This window comes from Pectinophora gossypiella, chromosome 6, assembly GCF_024362695.1.
Source record: "Pectinophora gossypiella chromosome 6, ilPecGoss1.1, whole genome shotgun sequence".
NCBI lineage: Eukaryota > Metazoa > Arthropoda > Insecta > Lepidoptera > Gelechiidae > Pectinophora > Pectinophora gossypiella.
Genome location: NC_065409.1, coordinates 15,116,276 through 15,135,234, shown reverse-complemented (window position 1 = coordinate 15,135,234; position 18,959 = coordinate 15,116,276). Strand labels below are relative to the sequence as shown.

Below are 18,959 nucleotides of genomic sequence, written 5' to 3'. Positions count from 1 at the left end.
TTTAATTCATTTATCCTGTTAAAACATGCAAAACATTGCATAAAAAAGAAAAAATAGAAATATAACTAATTATAAAAACATTTAAAAACAACGTTTCGCCTTTGACACTACCCACTGCTGATTCAAACTCTGTTAGCTCCAGGAGGCGTGAAATGCAATTCCCAATCCACGTCCAAGGAGCTACAATCTGAACTGTCGTCTTCATAACTGACTACCTCTTCCTCTTCAGTGGCTTCCGACTGCATATCTTCAGGACAGATGCACTCCGGATTGTTAGGGTCGTAGGGAAGAAGACCTATCGCCTGCTTGTATGCTTTCAAGCAGGTTGTCTCACATACTTCAGGATGATAGGGGTCAGACCAAATTTTTTCTGCAGTCTTATCAATCAACCGCTGCGTCTTTAATTCTCGCTTCCTTATCTTTTCTTCGTTGTTGGCACTTGCAATCTTGTATATCAAAGGCTTGCAAGGTTCTTTGCCTTCGCTAGTTTCATCAAATGTCTGCATTTCGACGATGTATTCTCCGTTCCTCTTGGCAACAATCAGTGTTGGCTTCTCCTCGGAAGAAGAGGGCTTCTTGAGCTTCTTTGTACGCTTGATACGCGCAACAATCGACCTGTTCAGTTTGGCTTGGTTTAACTTTTGCAGCAGTCGCTTGGATATTGCGCCCGGACGCCAACCGTATGGAGCCTGCAATATTAAAGTATGCTTGTAAATTATGATCTAAACTAAAACCAGAATCAGAATAAATAGAAAAAAAAACTTACTTCTCATACTAACTAATCAATCAAGTACTAAGTATTGTAAAATAAGATATCGTAAAGACGTAAACATTTTTGTTATTTATACAATTTCATTTTCCTTACAGTTATAACGTTACATAATTTCACTTATACATGCCAAATATAACTTGCACTTAACTCTGGCATTATAAAGTACTACACAAATTCAAACGTCCAAAATAACAAACTTGGGCACTGAGCAAATGTGTTTAAAATGTCTGTGCGGCTGTGCTCTGCATGATACGTTCGTTATGTCGCAGAATGTGCTCGTACTGTTGCTGGCGCGCCGCCTCGCTGCTGATGAACGAGCTGAAGCAAGGCACGTGGAACGAACTCACACTGATGCCCTCTTTACCCAGCGTCACCAGCCTATCTTTAGGTCGAGGGTTCTTGTGATCCCTCAGTCTAAAGTACGTCTTATGGCCACGATCATCCACAGCCATGATCCCCTTCTCTGAAGGCGTGCTATGTTTACATTTCATACGATCCGTGAACATACGGCTCTGTTCACCGCGAGGTGTTCTAGCTTTTCTCTTACCCAGTCTAGGTACTTGTGATGTCTGCGGTACTCTGACATCCTCACCCTGCGCCATCATTTTCTCCAGTGTAGATAATAAAAGCCTACGATCATGACCATGCCCCATTATGCCCATCTGCGACAGAGTCCTCGGCGATGCATCGCCGAAACAACTCCATGTTCCCTCGGCATGTTTAGCTTCTTCAAAACCGCCATGTTTTATCCGCACGCCACTACCACCAGGGTCCACCTCTTTACAACCTCCAGCTTTCTTCCACGCTTCCACGTTTCTACTCTTTTTAGGATCCTTACTGACCTCTCTCGGTTTGGGATAAAAGCGCCATTGGCCTTTACAATCCACATACCCGTCTATTCCCACCACCAGCCACACGCCGTTTGTAGCTTGGAATTTCCCAGCTTCTGCGTCTACCGTTTCCCCACATGGGCCTATGAAGTTGTTCGGAGCCCATCGGCCGTCAGGCGCGACATAACCGTCAAAATTAATCTCTAGCCATTTCTTATCGGGTCCCCAGAAACCTCCTAGATCGCTGCATTGTTGTCTCCCATCGGGGCCAATGAAGAATCTCGGAACAGGGTTACCGAATCTGTCTAAAAGTTTCACTCTGTAGTCAAGATATGTATATTGCGTTGAAGTATCTACTTTGACTAGTTTCTTAATTTTGATTGCTGGGTTAAAGAACGCGTTTGGAGGTGTGAACTCTACAATCCATTCATCATCGTCAGTAGCGGATCCAGAGCTCATAGTACTTTCTGTGCACGAACATGAATGTGACGGGTCTACTCTATCGGGATCCGTTTCTTCAGGGTAGCAAGTGCACGCTGGATCTTCAGCAAACGGCAAGATGCCCAGCGCCTGTTGGTACGTCTTCAGACAGATTTCTTTACACATGTCGTGGAAAGCGCTCTGTATGAAAGCCCGTTGATCTCTTTCCAGCCGTCTCTTGGCTCTTTCTTTCCTCTTCTGGCGTTCCATATTTTCTTCGTCAGTTCTCCCGACCGTGTACGTTAATACCGGTTTATCTTCATACGGACATTGGTTAATGGCCCGTGGCTTATTAAAGATTTTCATAGTTTCCATTGTAACTGTATATTCGCCATCCTTCTTTTGCACAATGAGCAGAGGTCGTTTGAGAGGCCGCTTCTTCTTGCCGGTATCCCTCCTTCGTCTCTTAGCTATCGCTTCCTCAGGATATCTAGCTATCTTCAACATGCGAACTACGTGCTTATTAGCAGCACCTGGTCGCCAATTCGGACGTGTCTAATAAAAAAAATAAAAATTATTAAAAAAATAAAAATAATTATGTAAAAAAATGTATAACGGTCAATTTGTGTTGTAACGCTGCAGTCTCGCATTTGTCATACGTACCTTCAATCCTGGAATGTTATCTGCAGTCCACAACCAGCCCATGTGTTTGGGAACTGGATATAAAGTGCCGGTACACGGCATTGCACATTGACTGTGCCCAATTTGAGGCGCTGCAAATAAATAAACACCCATAAACTATAAACATCTTGTAACCATGTTCAAAATTATATTAAAAAAAAATATACGTACGTATACCTTTGTAACCATAGTTGAATTTGAATCTATCATCCTTTTTTTTCTTTTTTCCCTTTTTTGTTTCCTTTACGGATTCAATGCTCCTTTTGGTTGCTACCGATGCTCGTTTGTCAGAATGGCCGGCACTAGCAATAGTACCACCAACCAAGGTTTTCCTTTTAGTTTCTGCAGTTATTGGCTTCTTGCTTTTGTCAACCAGATTATGGTAATAAGGACATGGGAATGGTGGCCCCTGTCTCATTGACTTTACTTCTTGTCCCACTAGTTCGTACCCTCCGCAGATATCGCAATATGTGGTCTTTTTAATGAATCCGAATGTACAAGAACATGTACAAAAACAAGGGTCATCGCCAACTTTCATTTCTGCTTGCATCCCACCAATCACCTGTTCCACATTTTCACAACAATCCTTTATTTTGCGGTGCGACAAGTCAATGAGGATGGGTTCATCAGACGAAGACAGAGTTCCTCGTTCTTTCTTATGCTCGCATTCGATCATTCTTGTACACTTTCTTACATTGATTAAGTGAGCGGCTTCTTCTGGCAAATCCAATGAGCATATGTTTTCGAAACAGGGATTAGTGTTACCCAATTTGCATTGACTACCGCAAATTTTAAAACTATACTTGCCACTTCCAGGCAATCCGCTTTCTTTAGTAGAAGTTTGATTGTTAGATGTAGTATTAGGAGTTGGAGTAGTTGCACCTGTATTATCAGAACCCATTTCGTTCTCTACTGTAAAGTATCCAACGCAGTACACTTTATTTCCAAAGGGACCATCAAGATTTCCAAATATGTAATTTAAAGTATCTAAACGCTGTTTAATTTCTAAAGATGTACTGGACCAATGCTTCGTCACGGCAAATAACCTGTTATTATCTAATTCAGTTTGACTACGGACAAAGCTCGCTAAATTGGTATCATTGTGTTCAGTTACGAAAATATCATTAGTTTTTTCAACATTCATCAAAACGTTGACAGAGGATTCTTTATGGATAACAGTATCAGCATACAAAGATTTAATGTCGATATTCTCGATATTATCATCTTTATTCTGGATAGTAGCTTCTGGCTCATATACCTGTTCACCGATATGAGGTTCAGACGACGGGTTCGAAATAAAAATAATTTCTTCTTTTTCAGCTATGCAGTCAACGACACTATCTTTCAGTTTTAATAATGTTTCATCGATACTCTGTGGTTTTCGTTGTTTACCTTTATAGTAGGTCTTAATGTTACCAGTTTCTACGACCGGATTGTATTCACTTTCGCGGGATACCGATTGCGGCGAGGTGTGCGTTGTTGACTCTTTACATTCGTCATTATTTTTAATTGGAATGGGGATATTTTCTTTCAACAAAGTAAGTTGTATTTTTAGTTTTACAACAGCAATACGTTTTGATGTGTACTCATCATAGACTTTGTATTTTTCTCTTATTATTGCCGGCGGTTGGCCTCCAGTACTCTCAAGATTATTCAGGTAGTCGAAATGGACTGAACTCCATGGTATTTCTGCTAGACCTAAAGTGTAACGATCTTCCTTGCCATAGAGACGTAACTCAAGAGGGTATTTCATCATGTTGGTAACTAGCGATTCAATATCACTTGCAATTAGCACTGTCTGGCCTGACGGTAGGGTTATTTTTGGAGGCGTCAAATTCCCTTGTCTAAGTTTAAGTTTTCTTTTCGCTTTCTTACTCATGCGCAGGGTGTCCGCGATAGCTTCATTTGGATCTCTAAGTCTAAGCGAGAAGACATGACAGAATTTTGCTAGTATGCGATAATTTTTACATTCAGCAAAGCTCTTCAGCTCCTCGACTGCCAACTCAAACAAAAACATTGAATCCGAATAAGCCATTTTTAAATCGGTTGCGCTTATAATTAGTTAAAGAATTCTATTTCATGCCACATAACTGTAAATATTGGTTTTTATTAGGATAAACAAATTAAACTTGTAATTTTATTGTTAGCCAAAAATCTTGTAGTGTCAAAGTCATTCTAATCAATTTTTCATCTTTATTCATGGCCCTATTCCATCTTATTTCAAATATTGTCATTTATTTTACTTTTTCATCCAGCCAGCATTGAAAATGTATTATTTAAAAAGGAGTCACTGTGCAAAACAAAAGTCTTCGCGTTAGATCTTTTATTTATCGACTAACTTTAATTTATATTATATTATAATATCTCTAGCTCACTGCGGTCAGTCAAAGTGCAGCAAAATGCGTATTAAGAGGATAATAATGACGATGATGACTGGCTAAAGAAAAGGGCACCTATGATTTTTATTAAGTATAATATTTTATTGATAAGATTATATTACACCATTGTATTTTTTACTGGCTAGTTATTTGTGGTTATATTCAAGTTTTAATCTAAATAAACTGGGATCCAGTCGCAGTGCTACGTTGCATCATAGAGGATTTCGCGGTAAGTAAAGGTTGGATAACTTTTCTATCGAAATTCGTAGTGGTGGCTGGTTTGGCCGTGTTCGAAGCCCGGTTGGTTTTCGCCGGCACTTGAGGTCTCAACTCAACTACATCGTCATAAATCTTTAGTTCCTGCATAATCTCCTGATAGTGAGCTATCTTCTTTGCTTCTCTCTGCATATTGTAATCTTGTTGAGGCTTTTCACGCTGTCGTCTGTTATAGTCATAAGCCATCGCAGCGGTCATCACTACAGGGGCCTTCCCTCTACCACCTACGGTAACTGTTTTTTTAGTTTTACCTTTTTCGTTACTTGTATTTGCAGTCGTAGGCGCTGCTCCTACTGCTACTGTTTTCTTACTGTCTGCTGTCTTGCCAGCAGGTTTCTTACTTAATACTCCTTTAACAGGTGCTTGATCTGGAGTCTTGTGAGCACCTTTCCCAGCGTTTCCTGTTTTTCTCGTATCAGCTGTTGTACCGGTCATTGTAGATATCGATCTTGCTGATTTATCTATTCGTCTTTTTGAGTAAAATGCCCATTTGCCGTCCTTGTCTACATAACCATCGATTCCAATCCTCCACACCTTGCCACCGCTGTCAGTAAAATGGCCTTCTTCTGATAAATAAAACATTCCATCTGGTCCTGTAAAATTAACGGGTACCCAACGATTATCCGGTCCTATGTATCCATCTTTATTTATTTCTAGCCATAGATGTTCCGGACTCCAGAAGCCTCCTAGATCGCTGCACTCTTGTTTGCCATCAGGTCCCTTGAAATAGCGTGGCACGGGATTACCTTGTTTATCGAATAACTTTACTTTGAAGTCTAAATAGTTGTATTGACATTCATTATCTACTATTGCAGGTAAGTGTTTCGCTTTCGCGTCCCACCTGGCAAGAGGAGGAGTGAATTCAATGATCCAGTCATCTCCGTCAGTATCACTGCTAGAAATGGTTCCCTCTTCGGAACAAGAGCATGAATCTACAACGGGTGAAGGTTGTTTTATCGCTTCTACATCACATGGGCAATCTGGGTTGTTGGGGTTGGGCAAAGGAAGCAGTCCAATTGCCTGGTTATATGCTTTTAAACAGATCTCTTGGCACTTGTCCCTAAATGTAGACTGCAACAGGCGACTCTTTCTTCTAGTTTCTCTTCGCTCTCTCCTTTCACGTTGTTTTTGAATTTTTTGTTTGGTTTCTTCCGTTTTCCCTATTGTGTAAATAAGCGGTGGTTTCTCGTCGTATGGGTATTGGTACAGGAATCTATCTTTTGAATATTTCTTGAAGACTTCCATTTGCACGGTGTATTCACCGTCCTGTTTCTTCACTACGAGTGTGGGTTTCATTTCTATCTTCTTCTTTCGCTGCATCATAGCTCGTTTCTTCTTGGCGATGATGTCCACACCTTCTCTAACTGTTCTGTATCTTCGCACTAAAATTCTGTTTACAGCGCCTGGCTTCCATTTTGGTCGAAACTGCAATGTTAAGGAATAATTTAATGTTTTTATTAGGTTTATAATTTTTTGGAGACTAAGTATAATGATATAAAATCTAATTTAGTTGTATTTAACCTGCTGGTTTTAGGAGACCCACTACACAGCTTCTGGGCGAAACAGTCCTTCCAAAAATATCTGTGTTCCAAAACGTCTTTTATTATTTAGTGCCTAATCTTTACAGGTATCCAGCTGTCCGAGATACAAAAAAAATAATAAAAAAAAGTAGTAAATTTATGAATAGGCAGTCAAATCAAACGGAAAGTACTGGAATAGAAAGCTTTATTTTTTAACTTATGAAATTCCAATCAATCTGATATTAACGATTTTCAATTCTTCAAGTTTTCATTTCTTCTAAGATGTTAAGCTCCAACCTGCAAGAACAATACAAATATTACCAAAATGTTTACAAATCTGTCTGTCGAAAAAAATATATTATAAAATAATATGAAGAAAAAATACAAAATAATAAATAAAAAAGTCTTACCAAAATAAACAAAATCAAGATGATCTTCTGTTACTATGACATCTTTGAGCGAAGATTGCAAATATATTCAACTATAAGTGTGTGTTTTTGTCGATAAAAAAAAGAGTATGACCTATATAATCTATCTTACTCGTGTATTGCAAAAATAAAATCCCAATAAGCATATTTATTAAAAAAAAATACACAATCGGTTGTTAACCTGCCAATTCTATAGCCTAATAAAGTGTTACGTAAGTACTTATTTCATACGCAAGTGGCGATTGAAAAATTATTCGTCTCATTTAAGGCAGCTCACCTTCAGACCTGGTATATCTTCGGCATTCCATAACCAGCCCATGTTCTTAGGAACAGGTTTGATTATCGTGCCGCCCTGCGCTGCGTTGCAGTAGAGCGCATGTTTAAACTCCTGAGGGGCACCTGAAACTATTGTTTGGATATTCAAAATATTGTTAATCGCATCTACGCGGTAGTCTTCTTCTATGAGGTGACGTGGATTACCAATCTCATCAACCCTGGTGTCAGGGTTACTATTGAGCCGCCAAAGGCCCCTGACATGACTCATGTAACGACTACTAACTCACATCAGTAAGTAGTAACCGGGACCAATGGCTTAACGTGCCTTCCGAAGCACGGATCATCTTTCTTTCGGACAATCAGGTGATCAGCCTGTAATGTCCTATAACCAAACTAGGGATCACAAAGTGATTTTCGTGGTGTGTCTCCACCGGGTTTTGAATCCGGAACCTCCGGAGCTCACGCTCAAACCACTGGACCACAGAGGCCGTTGACGCGGTAGTAGGAATATAGCACAAAACTGAATCAACAAGACATAAACACACATAAACAGCCTATACATCCCACTGCTGGGCACAGGCCTCCCCTCAATCAACCGGTGAGAATATGGAGCATACTCCACCACGCTGCTCCACTGCCGCAGTAAAAACCCCGGCTACTGCCCGGGACCAACGGCTTAGCGTGTCTTCCGAGACATGGAATCATCTTACATTTTCGGACAATCAAGTTATTCAAGCCTGCAATGTCCTTACTAAACAAAGGACAGTTTTTTTTTTGACGTGACTTATTGTAGATTTGCCGCAGATGGCATTAACTACTTGGCCGGACAAATGGGGAGCGCTGAAGGCTCTCACCCGGTACAACGTTTAAGACAACAGGCCCGAGGGTGCCCAGTTGGGCGCGAACTTCGGCTCAGAGCGTCGTCTGAGAGGAAAAATATTTGAAAGAATTAATCGACCCTAGTGGGTCGATAGCGATAAGCGCTGAATGAGGGAAATCGTTGACCACGCCGGCGGGGTCGGTATCGGGGACCTAACAAAGGACAGTGTCACAAAGTGAACCAATAAGAAAGAGTTCTGTACTATTTCTACATTGATAGCAATGTACTTATTCTGATTATCAAGACTAACTCGGCCGTCATTAACACGTGCAAAAGAAAAAGTTACCTAACATTTTGTAAGTTACTTAAGCAAGTACCTAGTTAAAATTCGCAAATGTTAAATTTTTCATTTAGTAGCTACATTTATACATACATAAACTCCCGTATCAATCAGTAGACAACTTGCAGACACTTATTAAATATATGATACAAATCCCTTTTGGGGTACCTATGGTAACAGATTGAGCAGCCCATTGGTCATATAAAGCAAAATTTGAAAGCGGGTAAGATATACCGATATGAAATTACGATTTTCGATATATTGGTCAATCATGTTAGAAAGATTTGTGTGGTTTTTGCTCGTGTACATAAGCAGTTGAACGCGTTCTATGTTTTTCAATCGGTTCTAGTTCAGCACATAAGCATTTATTTAAGTAAGTATAATTAATAGTTGAACACTATTTCGTTGTTACGTATGAAATCGTATGAAAAGTAAATGTATAAAATCGTACCTGACCCCTGATCCGTATTGGCCGTGAATTTTCCTACTTTTTTCTTCGTTTTCTTTTTTCCTTCCTTTCCAGCCTCAACTTTTGTTTCAGCCAAATTTTTGGCAGAGCGCGCTTGGATTACCCCTTTAGACGAGGGAGTCTTGCCGCCTTTGCTGCTGACGTTATCGGCCGCTTGCTTACTCATGTCATCTTCTGGCCATGGACTCTGAGTTTTGATTTGAGCCTTATCATACAGTTTGTGGTACACGGGACACGGGTGCGGCTGAGCGTATGCTGGTTGTGCTCTCGTATCGTCTCCGAGACATTCATATCCACCGCACACTGCACAGTACGTTGTCTTTGCACCCAATTTAAAGCTACACTCACATGCGCAGTAACACGGGTCAACAGCATCATCCATACAGGATGGCTTTTTGCTCGTTTTCAAATACCCCTCCACAATTAAGTCTTTAACTTTGTCGGCGACTTCGCATGATTTAACACAACATAGATTATGTATTTCTTTAAAGTCTATTTCTAAATCGCTGTCTGCTGGACTCAATTCGCGCTCTACGCCTTCCTTTTCTTTAATCGGGCAAGTATCGTTGACACATACTACTTTTGTTGTCGGAGATCTGTATGAAGTACCGGGCTTACAAACCCCTAAAGCGCAAGTTGGTTCTTCATCTGCCATTGTTGGACATTCGGGTGCGCAGAATTTAAACTTCTTAGCCGGAACAGAAGCCGGAGAACCAGAACGACTTAGGTCCTGCGTTGGAGTTTGGCTCTGACTTTGAGCCCCCGACTTCGGCGTTGAAGGTTTAGATGGGTCATCCAGCTCAACAGTAAAATAGAATACTTGGTAAACTTGCGTCGTTGGTTCTACTGCAGATTTAGAGGCTTTGGGGCTTTCTCTGTGTGGACAAGCTTTACCGCCACATGAATCACTATCGGGATCTTCGCAGTCATGGCTACATACCGAATCACAAGATCCTTTTCTAACGAGTGCCTTTTGCATAAGATCCAAGCACGCACACTGAGTGGGAAGACCTTCAATATTAGCGCCCCCATGAGAGAACACGCCCCTGTGGTTAATAAAGTCTTTTATTTTATCAACAAGAGTACAGGATCTGCTGCCACATGGTCCAATGATATCTTCTACGTTTACCACTACATTGTCTTCGTCAACTAAATTCTCGATATACGCACGCATATCTCGTGCTATTCTACACTCAGGTCTGCCACACGGACCTCGGATATTAGCAATATCAAACACCTTCGATATAGAGCCTTTCCTTGGTTTCCCGTCTTTGTCTCGTATACAAATAGGACATGGCCCGCCTTGGGTTTCTCTTCTAAACCGTTCCGCAAGCTTTCCTTGAGGCCAACTCGTTTCTCTGCAGTAGCAAAGTCTATCAATGTCAGTTGCTTTAATTCTCGGTCTGATGGTAGGGCGAGGAGTTAGCATTCGCATATTATCATTGCAGGAGGTAATGATTTTCCTAACATAGTCACAAATATAGTTGATATCGGGACAGGTCTCCGGTGATGTGTACTTGGACTCAGGAGGCTTATCGGCAAGGTTCATACAACACAGCTCTTCGTCGTTGAGGAATGGCAACTGAGCACCCGGTACATTCTTGTAATCAGCAAATACAACTGGCTTAGTTGTAGGTACCATAGGTTTAGCTTTAACATAGTTGTTCTGGAATTTCGTCCAATTGGACTCAAATTCCTCATCCGTCGTTTTCAAAGTGCACATGTATGAAGTTACTTTGGAGTTCATACCTGTGTAGAGCATTTTTCTAACACCAGCGTCTTCTGAAAGGGTACGAAATGACGAAACAACCTTATCGGTCAAATAAGTCAACTTCACCTGCATGGTTATCTTAGCCATGAGCTTGGCGGTACGTTCTTGAAATATGTTGTAGTCATCCTTCACCACAGGGGGTGGAGGTTCTTCGCAATTGTAAACCTTTTGCAAGTAAATGAGAAAAACAGGATCCCATGGCACAGTAATGGACCCAATAAAGATCAAATCGTTTTCCTTTGACCACAGGGACACTACTAGCGGCCAACTCTTCATGGCTTGGGTAAGGACCTCCGGGCTACTGCCAAACAGCACCGATTGGCCGGACAGTATTTCCGGTTCAGGTGGGGGCAACTCTACTGCACCTTTCTTGCCTTTCTTCCCTTTTTTTGGTTTAGGTGGTTTCTTTTTCTTCTTCCCTTTCTTACCAACTGGCTCCGGTGGTAGAGGCGGCGGCTCAGGTATAACAATGTGCATTTGCTTGGGATCCCTCAGGTCAACAGAGAATATATCAGAAAATTCTCCTCTAACCACTAAAAATCGACTTTGGACAAAGCTGTTAACTCTTTCTATAACGACCTCGAACAAGAATAAGGAATTTTTAACGTTCACTAGATCCATGAAGTCTTTTTCAGATTTTTTTATATTATGGCACTATTGCGTGCTTAAACCGTTAACATACTTAATTGTTTCAATATTTTTCGTTTATGTTGTTATTTAAACAGTTTATTTTGTATTTTTATATTACTGCAAATTTTGAATATTATGCACAATCACTGTACACGTAGATGTCAAAAGTCAACAAAAATAATTAGATAGAGCAAATGCAAGCAAAAAGATTTATTAACTGTATTTCGCTTACGGAAAAGTTTTCATTAGGATTTTAGCCTCAGTAGTAAAGCAAACGATATAAAAAGACGATATACACGATATACACGCAGATTTATATAAGTATCTTTGTGCAACATTATAAAGACAAGACAACGGCGATGCGTTCGTTGGCCTTTTTCAGGAGAAAAACCCGCTAAAACTCAGGCAGCAGTGTTGCCGACAGTAATTTGCTAAAATCCCCAAACGCATTGTCGAAATTCCCCACGTTTGGGGAAAGAAAAATGATAATTCCCCACATATTCCCCACAGAAATAAAACAACCAAAAATGTAGCTAACTGCTAAAGTTCCGTCTCTGTGAGAATGCATTTCTGACGTATGTCAGATATCACTAGTGTCACATTCACTGTAAAGTTCTTTTTAATATCTATATTTTCTAATTATATTTTTCGTTACGTTGAAGAGCAAATACCATCATTTTTTTATTTTTTACAGAAATTAAAAAATGTATTTTTTCCCGCTAGGTAGAGCTACTTAAAAGCTAAATTCTGCCGGTAGGTCGCGACATATTCCATGTGATTTTTATTTCTGCCACTAGGCGGCGATAATAGATAATACTTAACGTTAAATTCACCGCAAGTTTCCGTCAAATTTTACTCTCCAGATTCTGCTGTAAACTTGACGTCAATATACGGCAGTAGTTGGACGGCAACTTGACCATTATTCTGATGTCAACTTACGGAATAAAAGGCTATCAGAGAAATCAATCAAGACTAGCAGAAATTTGATGTAAAATATCGCGTATTTGTGTTCATACTTAAAATCCCCGCATTTTCCCCGAATTGAAGCTCTCCCCACACATTCCCCAATCAGCTTTGCTTTCCCCGCAGTTTGGGGAATTCCCCACAGATCGGCAACACTGTCAGGCAGTAAAAAAGTATTATTTATCGTTTTATAGACACGAAATCAAACACAAGCAATCAATTAGAAAATAATCTCTTTAATAATATTCGCGAAGGAGAATATTACTAAAGAGATTTAATCTAGTTTTAGAATATATTATTAGCCAAATTCCCCACCTAAACAACAGGTAGCCTAACCGATCTTATAAAAGTCGGAGCATACTACCAAACAGACTCACTTATTGCCCGGTCGTCGTCGCGTGCGGAGCTCGGTTGGTTTACCTGTTGTTTCGTAAGTCTATTTATGTTTTGTTCGTTTCATATTTTTGTTATTCTAAATTTGTTAACTTCGTGAGTGTAATTTATTTTTGTGCAAGTGAACTGTCTCTGAATACCGTCCTTTTATTTTATTTTTTTGTGTTAAGTATTACAATAAAAATCTTTGTTCCGGTTATTTTGATAAGTTTGTTTTTTTTTAATAAAATTCCACTTCTGACGCTAAAATCAGAAGTGGGATAAAGAACTATCAGCCCACTTGTTTACTTCTTTTTGAGACAGATCACTCCACTGTTTATCTGAGTAGAAATGTCGGGTAGACCGTCACGCTCACGATTGCGTCATCGTTCTAAATCACGTGAAACACCACGTTATCGCACTAATACGCGAAGTAGGTCTCGGCACCGACGAAGTAGCTTGCGGCATGACTTGCGTGATAGGGATAGGTCACGTGATAGTGGTAGATCGCGGGGTCGTTCTCGTCACCGAAAAGAAGACTCTCCTCGCGACCGCTATCGCGAACACTGCCGTGAACGTAGGACTGACACTCCGTCAATTAACGAGATGTTTTCTTCCTTGATGGCTAGAATTGATGCCATTGACAACAACAACCAACGGACCGGTAGCACTCCTGTTTGTTCGGTACCCGCCATACAGAATAATTGCACTACTGATAGCTTACGTATGAGTAATAATACTGGTACACATACACCACCGATCGAATCGTCCAGTAGCTACCCACATAACGAGTGCAGTCGGGTTATTACGTGTACCGATGACTCCCCGTTGCCTCACAACTATAATTCACAAACGAATGTTCACGATTCTGCAAAGCTCTTGGCGGATGCTATTAAGTCATTGCAGCCTGTTAGATCACATACATATTTCATATCCAACTTTGACCCGTCAATACATAGTTTTGAACAATGGTGTGCAGAAGTAGACCGCGCACGCGAAGCTAACGGCTGGAATGATCATGAGTGTCTGTCTCGAGTGGCTTCATGTTTGAAGGGAGATGCCAAGACTTGGTTACATGAGTGGACCACAAATGACCGCACGTGGTCTAATTTTAAGCAGGATATTATGCCGTTGTGTCCCCAAAAATTAGATTATGCGAATATTCTATTTCAAACCATGAACACCACCTCGGACAAGTATTTAACCTATGCAGAATATGCTCGCCGAACCATGCTGCGATTAAAAATTATAAAAGGTTTGAACGAAGAACTCATGATCTTGATTGTGATTCGTGGTATCACTGACCCGCAAATTCGTGCGGCTGCGACTAACGCTTCGCTAACTGCTGAAAATATCGTTTCGTTTTTATCTATCTACAACAAACCCGATCACAAACAAGATTTACGTAACGTTCAAACTAAAAGACGTCTTCACCCTAACGGGGGTCACAATCAACGTTTTTCTGGTCCCGGTGATGTTAAGTGCTATTCCTGTGGGCAAAGAGGTCATTTGGGCCGTCATTGTCCTAAAAAGCCAAAAGACAATTCTAGTTCTAACAAATCCCTTACTACGGACACTACTAAACCTTCTTCTTCGTCTCAAGGTCCCGTAATTTGTACTTTTTGCAAAAAGTTAGGCCATTCGGAGAATAGTTGTTTTGCCAAGAACCGTTCGGAGTCAAGAAACCAGCGAAACGTTAATTTGTGTACGGAACAAACTCTTACGGCTAATAATGACGTTGTCACGGCGGTCGTTGACGGTGTGCCTATGGATGCACTTATAGACAGTGGAGCCTTAAATATTTCGTTGATTTCTTCGGACGTTCTTAAGCATTTGACTTGCCAACCTAAATCGATGCACTGTGTACTGAAAGGTATTAGTAATAAGGAAATAGTTGCCTCCACATACGTCACCGTCACCATTGAGCTGAGTGACATTTCTATTGAGGCCGATCTTGTTGTAGTCCCTTCCAAATGCATGAACACGTCGATCATCATCGGTACAGACATTTTAAATCGAAAGGGGATCCTTTATGTTAGAACGAAAGACCATCAGTACCTGACACATTCCACTGAAGATTCCGCCACAGTAGTAAATGCAGTTGAACCTGAAAGTAAAATTGACATAATAACACCCCTTCAGGGTGTGGATCGTGAAAAGCTAATGGACATAATATCGGAGTTTTCGGACTTTCTTATTTCGGGTACTGCTGTCACAACAGTAAAAACTGGCAGGATGGAAATAAAACTGACAAACCAAACACCCGTCGTATATCGCCCGTACAAATTATCTTATGAAGAGAAACTTCGGGTTCGTAAAATAATAGCAGACCTACTAGACAAGGGAATTATCAGAGAATCTCAGTCCGAATACGCGAGTCCGATAATTCTTGTAAAAAAGAAAGATGGTTCTGACCGATTATGTGTGGACTTCAGGGCACTTAACAGACTCACAGTTAGGGACCGCTACCCCCTCCCATTGATCGACGATCAGATAGACCGGTTGGGTAACTACACCTACTTTTCGAGTCTCGACATGGCCACTGGGTTCCACCAAATACCCCTTAGTGAAGAATCCATCCCATTGACTGCTTTTGTTACCCCAGAGGGTCATTTTGAGTATTTAAAAATGCCCTACGGACTGACTAATTCTCCAATAGTATACCAGCGCATAATTAATAACACATTGCGAAAGTTTATAGATCAAGGTCAGGTGTTGGTATACGTTGATGACGTACTCATCATGAGTTCAACTGTAGACGAGGGTATCGACCTCCTACGTCAAGTTCTTAAAACGCTTACGGACTCTGGATTCTCAATCAATTTAAGAAAATGCTCGTTCCTCGGGACTGAAGTTGAATATCTTGGCCGCATTGTGAGTCAGGGCCAAGTGAGACCGAGCCCTCGTAAGGTGGATGCCCTCGTACATGCACCAATTCCAACCAACGTGAAGCAGGTTAGGCAACTGCTAGGTTTGGCGGGATACTTCCGACGTTATATAAAGAATTACGCCACTAAAACCGCATGCATTGCTCACCTAACAAGGAAGGACGTCACGTTCAACTGGGGTCCAGAGCAAGAAGCTGTTCGCCAAGATCTTATACAGCAATTGACGAGTGCACCCATACTTACAATATTTGATCCAAAACGTGACACAGAACTACACACCGATGCGAGCAGTGCTGGGTATGGCGCCATTCTTCTCCAGACTCACGAAGATGGTAAGAAACATGTTATTTCATATTTTAGTAAGGTCACACAAGGAGCCGAGAAGAACTACCACAGTTACGAACTGGAGACGTTGGCTGTGGTCAAAGCCTTACAACACTTTCGCCACTACCTGGTAGGTCTGCACTTCAAGATCGTGACAGACTGCAACGCCCTAAAGGCCACTGAACGAAAAAAAGATCTTTTACCAAGAGTGGCGCGTTGGTGGATTTACCTTCAAGACTTTGACTTTTCAATTGAATATAGAAAAGGCGTTATGATGCCTCACGCCGATTATCTTAGCAGGAATCCACCAGTCACAGTCAATCAAATCTCGAGACCCAAGACGTGGGCCCAAATAGCCCAGTCTGCAGATGAGGATACGCAAAATCTAATGCAACAGCTGCAGGAAGGGAATTTGGATTCTACGAGGTACGTTGTTCGGAATGACTTATTATACTACCGCTACACGCCAGTGGGAGAGGAGCCTAGACTCCTTTGTTACATTCCAAAAGGGCACAGACTGAGTGTACTGAGAGTGTTCCACGACGAGCATGAACACATCGACGCCGATAAAACTGCAGACCTCATCCTAAAGCATTTTTGGTTTCCGGGGCTTCACCAATTTGTCAGGAAGTATGTTGCGCATTGTGTGATCTGCATCTCCAAGAAGCGCGTACCCAGGTCCCCGCACCAAACCATCACATCGTGGGAAAAGCCGGACACTCCTTTTGATACGGTTCACATGGACGCTCTCGGACCGCTCCCCTTATCTGAAGGCTACAAGTTTATCCTGGTCCTTGTAGACGCCTTCACCAAGTTCTGTCTGTTGTTCCCGATTTACCGGCAGGATGTTGGTGAGTTAAAACGTGTTACCACACAGGCCATTGCTCTCTTTGGAGTCCCCAAGCTCATGGTCACGGATCGAGGACGCATGTTCGAATCGAACGAGTTTACTTCATGGATTAATGAGCTGGGCTGCAGTCTTCACTTCATTACACCAGAGATGCACCATGCCAATGGCCAAGCAGAGCGTTACATACGCACCATCCTCAACATGCTGCGGATAGAGGTGAGTTACAGAAATGCTTCGTGGTCTGAGACGTTATGGAAGATCCAACTGGTCTTAAACATAACCAAACAAAAGACCACACAAGCCTCTGCTCTAAATCTGATGATTGGCACTGACGCAACCACACCTATCGTCCGTGCGTTAGTTCGCGACGTGGCGTTGTCCGAGTCCAGACCTAACCGTGAAGCACTACGAGAGGTGAGCCGCAGCCGCGCGAAGGAACTTATGAGGAAAAACCAAGAACAGCAAGAATCTTACGCTAACAAAAATAGACGTGTTCCTCGAGTGTTTCAGGTAGATGACAAGGTCTTCGTCATCAAATACTCACAGTCTACGGGTAAACTTGACCCCGGGATGCGTGGGCCGTACAAGGTGATCAAGAGTCTTCCCAACGGCCGCTACGAACTAAAATTATTGGGTGGTGGATATGGCAAAACTACCCAGGCGGCCGCGCAATATATGGTGCCCTGGCGGGGAGAGTGGTGTCCGGAGACGTGTGCTGCGTTCTTCGACAGTAAGTGTTGTATTGGCGTTAGTCGCTTAACTTGGCGTTAGTCGCCTAAACTTGGCGTTAGTCGCCTAAAACTTGGCGTTAGTCGCCTAAACTCGGCGTTAGTCGCCTAAACTTGGCGTTAGTCGCCTAAAACTTGGCGTTAGTCGCCTAAACTCGGTGTTAGTCGCCTAAACTTGGCGTTAGTCGCCCTGGAACTAGCCGATTAAACTTCGGCTCATAATGCCCTAGTGCTAGTTGTCTAAATTCTTAGCGTATGTCGCTCTGACATCAACTGATTCCTTATGTACAACGTGTTGTGTCGTCATGGTGTGCTCCAACATCAACACAACATAATACGAAGCATAGATTAAGATAGTCGGGACGCTGCCTACCTTTTTCTATGTCTGTTTGTTGTGTTTTCTCCTTATGCAATTTTATTTGTTTTGTGCGAATGGATGATGTACGAAAGACTAACTTTAAATTTGGTGTGGAAGATATTAACAAGCATAGGCCGTAACTTTTACATAATGGAACTTTCACATGTAATCTGTTTTCAGACTGTGACGATGGTGGTACACCATCCTCTATAACTGCCTTAGATGAGGAGACCCAGCCTGAAAGCATTGATCAGGCCGGACCGAGCGGAATTGCTGCTGTTGGACCTGCTGCAGAAGAAGAGGACGACTCAAACAATAACATCCCTGAATCTAGACCATGTGACAACACCCCAGGACTGTCCATGCCTCTTCTAGACTAAAAGACGATTTGACAATTCGTTGAGGACAACGAAAAATCAGGAGAGGCCGTATTAGCCAAATTCCCCACCTAAACAACAGGTAGCCTAACCGATCTTATAAAAGTCGGAGCATACTACCAAACAGACTCACTTATTGCCCGGTCGTCGTCGCGTGCGGAGCTCGGTTGGTTTACCTGTTGTTTCGTAAGTCTATTTATGTTTTGTTCGTTTCATATTTTTGTTATTCTAAATTTGTTAACTTCGTGAGTGTAATTTATTTTTGTGCAAGTGAACTGTCTCTGAATACCGTCCTTTTATTTTATTTTTTTGTGTTAAGTATTACAATAAAAATCTTTGTTCCGGTTATTTTGATAAGTTTGTTTTTTTTTAATAAAATTCCACTTCTGACGCTAAAAATATTATATAGCAATGATACACAATTAACACAAATTAACATATTTTCTACAATGTTTATTCTACATAATCGCTTCTCATAGTTAATTTAT

The 18,959-nt window shown here is 41.5% G+C and overlaps 3 protein-coding genes across 4 annotated transcripts; 1 reads left to right on the top strand and 2 right to left on the bottom strand.

Moving 5' to 3' along the window:
* Positions 1 to 122: 122 nt before the first annotated feature.
* LOC126367669 (uncharacterized) lies at positions 123 to 4,738 on the bottom strand. Its single transcript, XM_050011298.1, has 5 exons — positions 2,875 to 4,738; positions 2,686 to 2,795; positions 1,549 to 2,577; positions 1,006 to 1,482; positions 123 to 689 (listed from the first exon to the last, which is right to left on the bottom strand). The coding sequence occupies exons 1-5, from the start codon at positions 4,736 to 4,738 to the stop codon at positions 123 to 125; spliced, it is 4,047 nt and encodes a 1,348-aa protein (XP_049867255.1).
* Positions 4,739 to 5,255: 517 nt separating this feature from the next.
* On the bottom strand, positions 5,256 to 11,602 carry LOC126367668 (uncharacterized). Its single transcript, XM_050011297.1, has 3 exons — positions 9,193 to 11,602; positions 7,583 to 7,710; positions 5,256 to 6,782 (listed from the first exon to the last, which is right to left on the bottom strand). The coding sequence occupies exons 1-3, from the start codon at positions 11,600 to 11,602 to the stop codon at positions 5,256 to 5,258; spliced, it is 4,065 nt and encodes a 1,354-aa protein (XP_049867254.1).
* Positions 11,603 to 12,875: 1,273 nt separating this feature from the next.
* LOC126367854 (uncharacterized) lies at positions 12,876 to 18,755 on the top strand. 2 transcript variants are annotated; one of them, XM_050011629.1, is made up of 3 exons: positions 12,876 to 13,004; positions 17,511 to 17,738; positions 18,275 to 18,755. In XM_050011629.1, exons 2-3 carry the CDS (start codon positions 17,579 to 17,581, stop codon positions 18,472 to 18,474), a joined length of 360 nt encoding a protein of 119 aa, XP_049867586.1. In that variant the 5' UTR covers positions 12,876 to 13,004; positions 17,511 to 17,578; the 3' UTR covers positions 18,475 to 18,755. The 2 variants fall into 2 exon arrangements, with proteins under 2 accessions (XP_049867586.1, XP_049867585.1); XM_050011628.1 differs by lacking the exon at positions 12,876 to 13,004 and having other exon boundaries at positions 17,239 to 17,738.
* Positions 18,756 to 18,959: the final 204 nt, after the last annotated feature.